General features: G+C 41.8%; 1 protein-coding gene across 1 annotated transcript in view; it reads left to right on the forward strand.

Annotated features, from left to right (window-relative positions):
* Positions 1-8,887, forward strand: part of LOC118408855 (atrial natriuretic peptide receptor 1-like) — a 27,642-nt gene extending 18,755 nt beyond the window's left edge. The window contains exons 9-22 of the mRNA XM_035809718.1: positions 417-497; positions 1,029-1,106; positions 1,344-1,448; positions 1,956-2,027; positions 2,992-3,157; positions 3,528-3,689; positions 3,988-4,144; positions 4,409-4,558; positions 4,741-4,864; positions 5,330-5,398; positions 5,776-5,950; positions 6,324-6,422; positions 6,767-6,858; positions 7,124-8,887. Of these exons, the coding sequence (XP_035665611.1) occupies positions 417-497; positions 1,029-1,106; positions 1,344-1,448; positions 1,956-2,027; positions 2,992-3,157; positions 3,528-3,689; positions 3,988-4,144; positions 4,409-4,558; positions 4,741-4,864; positions 5,330-5,398; positions 5,776-5,950; positions 6,324-6,422; positions 6,767-6,858; positions 7,124-7,204 (1,611 nt within the window). The 3' untranslated portion in view covers positions 7,205-8,887. The remainder of the gene's footprint in view (positions 1-416; positions 498-1,028; positions 1,107-1,343; positions 1,449-1,955; positions 2,028-2,991; positions 3,158-3,527; positions 3,690-3,987; positions 4,145-4,408; positions 4,559-4,740; positions 4,865-5,329; positions 5,399-5,775; positions 5,951-6,323; positions 6,423-6,766; positions 6,859-7,123) is intronic.
* The last annotated feature ends 2,185 nt before the right edge of the window (positions 8,888-11,072 follow it).

Genomic DNA, 11,072 nt, shown 5'->3' on the forward strand with positions numbered 1-11,072 from the left:
CACACACACACACACACACACACACGCACGCACGCACGCACGCACAGCGGTTGACATTCAAACTTATAGTGATAGCTTCATTACGAAGAAAGCTGCTCTATGTTCCAGTGCCACACGCCTACGTAACTGTACGTCATGTTCAGTACCTTATTAAGCCTTAGCTTTGCCGGTATTTTAAAGATTCCATTCAAAGATTCTCAGGCAGAAAAAGAATTGCTAGTGCAATCGCTGTTGCTGAGATTGATGTTGCAAACCCTTTCATTCATTACATGTACCATGCAATGCTTCCGCTGGGACAACTGTCCATGGCACGTAACTGACCCAGTGCAGGATGCGATTTTGCTCCGTGAATTGGCAGCGAAACGGTCTGTGTTATTTGAAATGTCACTTTATGATAAGTGTTCTCAATCTTACAGGGATCAGTCTTAAGGTCGCCCAATTCTCTCAAGTCGACTGACGGACAGCATCAGATATTCACCAAAGTCGGCTACTATAAGGTACGTGACGGTCGAGCGTCTTCCCCATGCATCACATTGATTATGACAACCATATCTGTCAACCGTTGTGAAAGGACACGGATGTCAGAAAGGCCAGTTGTATTAGCTGAATGTTTTATTTCGTGTAAATGTCATGTGAGAGATGTAAGAGAAGCCCCACAGAGATTTTTGTCATTTGAAAGCAGATGACACATAGTTTCTTTTACGGTCTGGTGATATCTTTTATGGTTCTCTAACACTTTACATCGCAGCTATACAGCACGTTGTGTAATAGAATAGATATTTCACAGGGAAAATGTAGGCCATAACATGAGTATGGAAATTGTAGAATTTCTAGTTCTTTAAATGGGAGTGACTATTAAATGAGCAATGAACTTGAAATTCAATGTGGTCAAATGTTCTAATCTAGCACAAATTTCAAGATATAAGATAATGTCGTATTTGTTCATTTTGTTCTTGTGGCTAAGTATGTTGAGAAGCTGACCATGTTTCGCCTGTGTTATTAAAAATGCTCCACTTGATAACTTTCAGGGAAACTTCATTGCAGTGAAGATCGTCTCCCGGAAAAGAGTTGACCTTGGCCGCAAAACTCTTCTAGAACTGAAATACGTGAGCATACATGTCCACTCGTACCTGCGTCTGTGAAAACGTACTGTTGCATTGTGGGCAGCCCTGTGATGGCCAACTTGGTGTACTTAGTAACACGTTTAATGGTTGACATTTCAGAAACTACATGTAGATATTTTTGATCACGATTTGACACTAACGGCAATACATGCTAGATCATTAGGAATGATAACTACTACTTTGCTGTTTTATTGCTACTTTGAAATTTGTTGGAGGCAGATGCGGGATCTCCAGCACGACCACGTGACGAGGTTTGTCGGTGCCTGTATCGACCCACCGAATGTCTGTATCCTGACGGAGTACTGCCCTAAGGGAAGTTTACAGGTACTGATATTGAGAAAAAACTCCCTACTTTTATTCTTAATGTATCACATAATGTTATGTAAGCAATCACAGCACATATGAGAAATGATAAAGGGTTAATGACCCGCCCCGAGGTTTATATGGTGTCATAAGGCCTGGTCATTTGCTATCACCATCGACTGAATCCACCTCGTTCGCTTCGCTCAGTCGGTGGATTTATTTCACTTTATGATTTTCCATTTTATCTATTTATCTATTCACTCGGTGGTTATAGCAACTGGTCTGCCTTTGCTCTCTCGGTGGATTTATTCTATTTCATAATTTTTTATTTTATTTATTCACTCGGTGGTCATAGTAACTGACTAGACCTAAGGCACCATATACGCCGAGGAATAGGCGGGTCATTAACGTTTATCATCATATATCCGGATCCTATCCAATAGGATAATGTGATAAATGTGCCTTAGTCGTGCTGAAGATTTAAGCTTGTAATAGACATGTGCGTCAATGCGTGGCGATGTTTTACAGGATATACTGGAGAATGATTCGATCAAGCTGGATTGGATGTTCCGGTACTCTCTCATGCACGACATCACCAAGGTAATTACAATCCACTACTGTAATGGTGCAATAATTGGACAAAATGTGTTTGGACCAAGATTTAGGGCTTTATAGAATAGGAAAATACGCTAGTACCACACTGAAGCACTGGTGGGGGGGGGGGGGGGCAGCCAACTGCCGCGACCAATTGCGGCAGCGAACACTTGTTACAGTTACTGGATGGGATTGGCACAAATTGTATCAAATCTGAAAGTTATGAGATGTACTTCATTGCAAAGCAGAAGATGATTCATTTCCATGGGAGAATTTTAAAAGAGCTTAGTTTAAGTCTGTACTTGTAGTTTATTGTAGCTTGATTACCTCCGTCAGAAAGGTTATGTTTTCGTATGTGTGTGTCTGTGAACACAATAACTCGAGAATGCCTGCGGTGGATTATCTTGATATTTAGTATGTGAGTAAGTCTCAATAATGAGATCTCGAAATGATACTCCTACGATGCTCTCTAAGATACTCAAGCGAAACTTCCGGTTTTACTTTGCCTTGTGCACATGCCAGGCAATACCCGATAACGACCTGCTAATATCTTGGCATAAACGTGTCTCATACACATGGGCTTGGAGGGGAGCCTTATATTACAATTACATAACCATTTTGTCCCAAACTCGAATGAGCCGCCATTACCCCTTGCTTCAACACTTGATCAAAGTGATGGTACGCCGCGCGGATCATTCCCCTTCCCAAAAGCCACAATCTGTAAACAATCTTAGGCCACATTGATTTGATTATATGGATATATTACATCCTCTTGGAACTTCTTAACTGATGCGAGCGCGCATCAGGGGCGCAACAACTGGTGCAGCCTCAACCCGTTCGAACTGAGAGCCTGCCACTGGTTGGGCTACAGCGGCATCCCTTGAATCACTTATACATGGTACAAATTTGATAGACGCGGGAAGTTAAATACTAGTCACGTCCAAACGCGTGAACCTTTTCTCTTTGATAGGGCATGGCTTATATCCATGACAGCGAAATCCACTCGCACGGCTCCCTGAAGTCCTCTAACTGCGTGGTGGACAGCCGCTTTGTGCTCAAGGTCACCGACTTCGGTCTGCACTCTCTCCGGGAGGAAGACTCCACCAGGGACAGGGACACTCATGCCTTTTACGCAAGTAATCTACCTCAGGGATCTTACTACAGGCTAAATATCGCGATATCTTTAATCAAAATTCCGGCAATGAGGACCCTTGCTATTGTTAAATCGTAAGTTCATGCTATGAAACCCTTTTCATCTCATACATTTGTCATAATCTTAGATTCTACCCACGAATGGTATACCAAGGTCATTTCTAGATCATGTTACGCACACCTTTGATCGACGCTTTGTTTACCGCCTTCATGCACGACTCTCGTTGTGGGTGCTGGATAATGTAATCAAACATCGACTGAAAGTTCCTTCCGGATCCAGTTTGACCCAAGCAGTGACCTCCGAAAACACTGATGTTACCACGTTTCCCATTATCGCCATTGTCGTACACGAAGGTAAGCTGTGGACGGCGCCAGAGCTGTTGCGGTCAGACGTGCAGGTTCCCTGTGGAACACAGAGGGGAGACGTCTACAGCTTCGGCATCATCCTGCAGGAGATCTGCGTCAGGAACGGCACTTTCTATGTGGAGACTGAGGATGAGGATCTCAGTCCCAAAGGCACGTTTGTCGTCTTTGTTTCAGCCTCCCTTCCATGCGCACCTGCCATGTCAATAGTTCTCCCTGTGAAAGATTGATAGGGGGCGCTGAAATAATTGTTGAATAAACTAGTGCATTGTTCAGACGAGCGCCAGACAATGAAAAATATACTGATAACATTGCACAGCTTGATGTACTGTCAAATGCAAAATGACAAGTCTTTATGATATGTGTGTATGTATATATGTGCTTCATTCGCTTTAAAAGGCCGACTGTCTCCAATGCTCGACGATTGAATATCTCGTCAACATTCACACAGATATCATCATGAAGTTGAAAAAGGAGTACTTCCGACCGACCATCGCCGACAACATCCCGGCGAACGTCCGGACCCTCATGGAGAGGTGCTGGGCAGAGGACGCCGCGGATAGACCGGATTTCCACACCCTCAAACTATACGTCAAAAGTCTCAACAGGTCAATTGGGACGTGTCTTTTAGTGCCAGTGATGTTGTATCAACACAAGTATAAATAATTGTATCATCACCAAGACGCCCGGTGTACGGAAAGGCTATATACTAGTAATTTGTAATGATACATTTGTAACATCGTACGTGCTCTACCTATGTTGATTTAAATATATCTGAAAATTGTATTTCCGTTGTGCCATCGAAAGGTTTGCATCCTTGTTTGTTCGTGTACTTGTATAGCTTGACAGGCTTGTATGATACGACATTTCAGGGGAAATGAAGGCACGAACATACTGGACAACCTGCTGTCCCGGATGGAGCAATATGCCAACAACCTGGAGGGGCTGGTCCAGGAGAGGACTGATGCTTTCCTGAATGAAAAGAAAAAAGCGGAGGATCTTTTATACCAGATTCTGCCCAAGTATGTATGGATGCAAAATTACACCGAAGCACCAACACCCCAAGTAAAGCAATGTATGTCTACGAGTGACGTGAGCGAGCGCGCGTTTCTGTGTAAACATTGATATAAGATATATATAATTTTCCATAAAACACACGAAATTGTGACCATAAGGTTGTGTTTGTTTGCCCATTGCTGTACAGGTCCGTGGCAGACCAGCTGAAGAGAGGAGAGCCCGTCTCAGCCGAGGCCTTCGACAGCGTTACAATCTACTTCAGCGACATCGTCGGCTTCACCTCACTCTCTGCCGAGAGCACACCTATGGAGGTCAGAGGTCATGATTCTTCACACTACACCTGTCGATGTAAACCCTGAGACATGTGTGTCTTTATATTAGGGGTTTGCTAGTATATGTATTACCGTATAAAATGGAAGCTAAACCATTTGAAGTATAGTGAACTATATGATGTTCCTCCCCAAAGTGCAAAAGAAATCAAAATAAAACTTCTTAAAAGAAATTCCCCAGGGAATACACAGGTGATCCTTACCACGCACGCACGGAAAAAATTCCAGACATACCTGTCCAGTTTTGGGAATTCTTGACAAACGGACGCATACTATACTATTAGGCTAGCCTCTGAGGCGTCGCCAAAAATACATTGTTTAGTATTGTGGAAGACTAAAATTGCCATGGCCAGTTAAATCGTGCCTGGGTCATGCATACGAGTACACCTATCAGATCCAGCTAGCTAATTGGTGCCCGTTATGTTGTTTCCAAATTTCCCCCACCAGGTGGTGACTCTCCTGAACGACCTCTACACGTGCTTTGACGCGGTGATCGACAATTTTGATGTCTACAAGGTGAATATATTATCTTTATCGTCAACTTTGATATGGAAACTGCGGTTCTGGCCGCGACGAGAAAACGTGATCGAGCAATAGAAATGCTAAATCACTACATGTCCATACATTTCTCAGCACGATGTCCTAATTGTAAGACATGTTTGTGCAATATATAGTCTACGCATTGCCTGTCTATTCATAACTTCAGGCTTCAGCTACAGTAAAGTTGACGTAACGCCCCCCCCCCCCCCCCCCACACACACACCCGAAAATCCTTCCAGCATCGGTACCTTTTTCTTGTCTTTATCTATTTATTTCACAATGTCTCCTTCTATCTAATTCAGCACATACAGTGGAAAACAGAAAAAAATATGAAAATGTACTTCAAAATACAGGTTGAGACCATTGGCGATGCCTACATGGGGGTTTCTGGTTTGCCCGTCCGGAACGGCACCTCCCATGTTAAGGAAATAGCCCGGATGTCGCTAGCCTTGCTGCGGGAAGTTCGCACCTTCCGGGTTCGTCACAGGAATAACTGCAGGATGAAGCTACGGATTGGCATCCATACTGGTATGGACTAGTATGGCGGGTTTGAAATACTCTATGTGTGTGTTTAATTAAAAAATATTGTATCGTATCATTTTTTCCAGGTCCGTTTTATTCGGACCGTCCAACAAGAAAACCGGTTTACGATGTACCATACCCACCCTTACAGTTAGCTAAACAAAAAAAAATCCTCAATATCACATTCAAAGAAACAGAATAACTCTAATCTTATCTAGAATAACTTATCGCATAATTCTATGTATACTATCTGTACTTACGTCTATCTGTATGGGGCCATTGAGCTTGCGTTGAAAAAAGACCTTCTTAGATGGTCCGTTTTATTGCTGTATACTGAAGTGAAAGCCGTGATGAATGCTTGATACAATATTTGCTCCAGGTCCGTGTGCGGCCGGGGTGGTGGGACTGAAGATGCCCAGATACTGCCTGTTTGGCGATACCGTCAACACGGCCTCGCGGATGGAATCGTACGGAGAAGGTAGATCAACTCTAGTTTACACTTAACTGTCGCGATTAAAGATTAACGATGGTAAGTCCTTCCTGAGAAAGAATATCAACCGTGGACAAAAACAAATGTGTTGATGTCTTACATCTGTTTCTACTAGGGCCAAGACCGCGCTGTGATAGCTGAGCGACCAAATGTTTGACAGATTGCTCAATTTGTTTCATTCATTAAAAAAAATGTTCAAATTTTATGTGTTAAGTTATATTTTAAAATTGCAACGGATACAATGTATGACAAGTTCTAGGAATCGCATTAAAACTAGGAATGGTTGGTTTTCCGCCTCCAGAAGCATCTCACGACATTTCCCTCCTTGACAGCCATGAAAATCCACGTGTCCGCTCCGTCTAAGAACCTGCTGGACTCCTTCGGCACCTTCCAGCTGGAGGAGCGCGGGGAGACGCAGATAAAGGTGAACCAACCGTCTTCTTTGTTATATTATACAATACAAAAACATTGGAGCAAAAGTGTAACATTAACATAGCACCAAGTGGTGGACTAAGCCTAGTGTAACTTGTTGAGTTACCGCTTTGAATATTGATGATCAAAACTATGGAGGTGATTCGTAATTCTTCACCATTCTAGACACGTCTATTCAACTACTGTTGAAAATAGCTATTTAATGTTTTGTGTCTAATGATGTCTAATTGTCTATAAACTTATTTTCGATCCTACAGGGCAAAGGCATGATGCGCACCTACTGGCTACAGGGAGAGAAGGACCCGCCCAAACCGATAGGGGTCCTCATTAACTGTTGATGAAAGCAGCCGGACCTGATGATCGATGGAGTACTTGATCATTCATTATCCAAGAAAATCACCCCGACCTTCTCACAAAGGACTCAAGTGGAAACTTTAAGAGATTCATATTTTGTGGGTTTAGATGAATGGTCTGTTGGAAGACATATGTACATGTATAGTATACATGCCTGAAGAAACTTTTTCATAAATTTTGCCAGAAACTGTATTCATCGTAATGATGGTATCGACTGTCTATCATCGGGATAGCATAATAACCGAAGAATGTTTCGCACAGATAAACAAGTTATTTTATCTAGTACAAATCTCGAGGCAATTGTTATGAATGAATTACTGAGACTGGAATGAAAAAGTTTCAAAACTGTCCAGTCCACAGCAGGATTCAGAAATGATGCACCATAATGACTACCATTAGAATGTAGACAGTTGAACAGACTACCTGGGCGCTCTCTGAGTGGTAAAACCGGCTTCTCTGTGGGTCGGCCGAGGGACAGGTAATAATCAAGATACAGAAGCTAAGTGTTTGCACGTAACTTAAACTGAATAACATCAAAGAATTCACTCATGTTATCAGACAGAATGACCATACCACATACACACAAACCTACGGAGGATGATGACATCAGTGTGTAAGATGACATCCCCAGAAGCTTGAATAATGCAGTAACGTTATTACCCGGGTTCAATGACCGGAGAATGAACATTTTGAGTCCCCCATTCAACAACACTGGCTGTGACCTATATTAGATTGTGCAATCGTTGACTTGATAATTGGAATATCATTCTAAATGTGAAAACATGGCATTGTATGAAAAGCAAAAGAAAACACAAATCGTTTTCATCCATCCCCAGGAGCTCTGTAAACTCTAGGTCGAAGTGAAGTCGCCATCCTAGTGGGAGGAGTCTCTATGAACTGTGTTTGCTGAGTAGCCTGACCACAGCACAACCACAACCACTAACGCTGACCTGCCCGGTCCTTCATCCGAAGCTAATATAACAGTTACAGAATCTCTAAGTCTGACGTCCAGACGACAGGGTGTTAATGATGTAATAAACAGCATTCTACTACAGGGGCGTTATGCATAGTAATGAGAACACGTGTCACAGATGACCGACGTTATCATTTTGGCGTAATCAAGTCTTGAGAACACAGATCATCATCATCATTAATATACATTTTGTATCAATATTGCAGCCAATCGTTCGCCTATCGCAGGTCCCGGTTGGAGATGTTGGGGCCTGATACGCAGTCCCGTGTAACGTGTCCCATAGCCTGGGTACAGATGACATTCTGTTAATTTGATTAATTTGCAAATGAATAAGAAATCTCTATGAAGATCTTTTACAGGTAATATTGTAAAATATCATACTCTACATTAGCTGGAAATATAGGCAACTGAAATTTGGTATATCCTGCTAATCAGAGCAACGTCCTTGATCAGAGATACTGAGAAATATCAAATATTCTGGGATGGGCAGAGTTTTTGAAAGATGTTTTACGTAATCTCATGGCCGCAAGGCTAGGAAACTCTGCTTGGCTAAAACGCCGAATTTACTGCGAAACGAAATATGTGTATTTCTGAGGATGCTAGTGGGTATCTATGTGTGAAATAAAGATACATGTATTACAACATGACATAGCAGTACTGCTGACTATTGTCTCACGTACATGTACACATTGTCCTTTTGTCTATGTCATTTTATGCGAATGTTACTAATTAGTATGTGTCTATATAGCTATTTGATATTTGAGATGTACTATATGAAAATTTGTTAAAGTTTCCTCGGGAATTGTGTACGAATCTATGATCTAAATATCATCTAATGAAAATAAAACAGCTTACGACTTGAAGTGCCAAAGTACCTTTTACTCATTATACAATTACACGACGTGTTACCTACGTCGGGCAAAAGAACATAGCTATACGATGAGATTGTTCTTGTTTTTGCGTGGAGTGGCTGTGAATGCAAATAGCATAACTCGACAAGCTGTGGATGGATCGTCGTGATATTTGGTAGGTGGGTGGGTGTCGGGAAAACAACGGTCAAGGTCGATAATGGACCTCCTAGCATCTTGCAGCGGGTCATATCTGTGTTTGTATTTTCCGTCGTATCTGGAGAAGCTGTGAATTGATCCTCATTATATTTGTTAGGGGGTATGGGTCTTGAAACGAAGGTCAAGTTGAATTATATATACGTCTCCTAGCGGCTTCCTTCCATACTGCAGAGGAACGTCAAAGTTTAAGGTCTAATTTTCTGGAATGTGGTGCTCTTTGAATGGTGCAGCTTTTGGGACAGAGGGAGATAATGTAAATTTGGAACTGCAGTGAGCCTTTTGTTGGACACTTAAATATTTGGAATTGGAAACTTCGGAGGAGAGTAATTTAAGCAGTGCATAATGAGAGGTATTCTGTGCAAATCATGGACTAAATAACACTATCAATCTTGTAACTTCCGCTGCAATGTACTATACTAGATTAATTTGACCTATATTCCATGACACTGGCTGATCGTCACTGAGTCAATAGATGGTGGTGGGCCACTGCGTTTAGTAACAGTTAATTGAAAGTGAATGTCATAAAATATAACTATGCAAACCAGGGCATCGCTTGCATCACTGACGAGATAATACTAGAATGGCCTTCTTTGCTAGAGTAGGACTTCCAGACATTGACTAACTTGTGTTATTTGGGATAACAAGGCCACCTACTGGCATTACATATGCAAACTAGAGTTCCACGACCTCATACCTTCGACAAATGGTTTTAACCTTTTTGAGTGAAGTACTTAAGTTCTATGTAAATAAGGTTGATCACCTTCTCTATCCATAAGGCATACGTCCAAAGTAAGAAAGTCTTATCGTAGCAAAGTAAGGCCATTTAGTGTTTCCTCCGAAATTACGTAAATATGACACTAATTTGTATGGTTCATGTCTAATAATGTTCACCTTCACTTCATAATGTTGTAAGTATGAAATTCTCATCATTTACCACTATGGTACAAATGTACTATAGTATTTTCTCATTAACTATGCAAATGTGGTCTTCATTTGCACAATTGATATCTATTGACATTTCTCTCTTTCTCAGTTATACTTGTGCCAAGTTAGCAAGTCCTCGCATGGAATACAGTGGATTTATAAACTTTCCTCATTAATTATGCAAATCAGCCGTTGATTTGCATGATTCGTATTTCATTATGTAAGTCATCACTTAGGCTATTTATATAAAAAATGAGGATGATCCGTCAACACGTTGTCGAGTTATTTTCAAAGTCTGGAACGAAATCGGCGCCTGCAGTTCAAAAATGCTGCTAGGGGCCTAAACGTACAGTACTTACTCTCTCCCAAGAGCTATCTGACACACACAAATCACAGCATGTCCAGAACACGAGATGTTAAAGTTACGCTGGAGTACCTTAGAAAGCAGCTAGGAGACCCATTATCGAAGTTGACTTTCGTTTTTCTGACGACCTACGCACCTACCAAATATTATCAGGATCCATCCAAAGCTTCTCGAGTTATGCTGTTCACAGACAGACAGACATATAGACAGACAGACAGACAGACAGACAGACAGACACACTTAAACATAACCTTCTGGCGAATGTCATAATGAGTACGTTTGGTGGGTTGAAGCTAAAGATGTGAATCTCACGACAGAACTTTGACATTGTGACGTTACTTTATAGAAGGTACATAGGACGGGTCACAGGTCACCATGTGTGGGCGTGGCACTTGAAGCACAGCCACATGTACATAATGAGAGGCCATTGTGACAGGAAAACCTTGTGCGAACATCTATTACTTCGATTTTCAACTCTCACTAATAAGTTCCGAATGAGATTGACTTCTTTACAGTGCAGACGA

This window comes from Branchiostoma floridae, chromosome 2 (assembly GCF_000003815.2).
Source record: "Branchiostoma floridae strain S238N-H82 chromosome 2, Bfl_VNyyK, whole genome shotgun sequence".
Lineage (NCBI taxonomy): Eukaryota > Metazoa > Chordata > Leptocardii > Amphioxiformes > Branchiostomatidae > Branchiostoma > Branchiostoma floridae.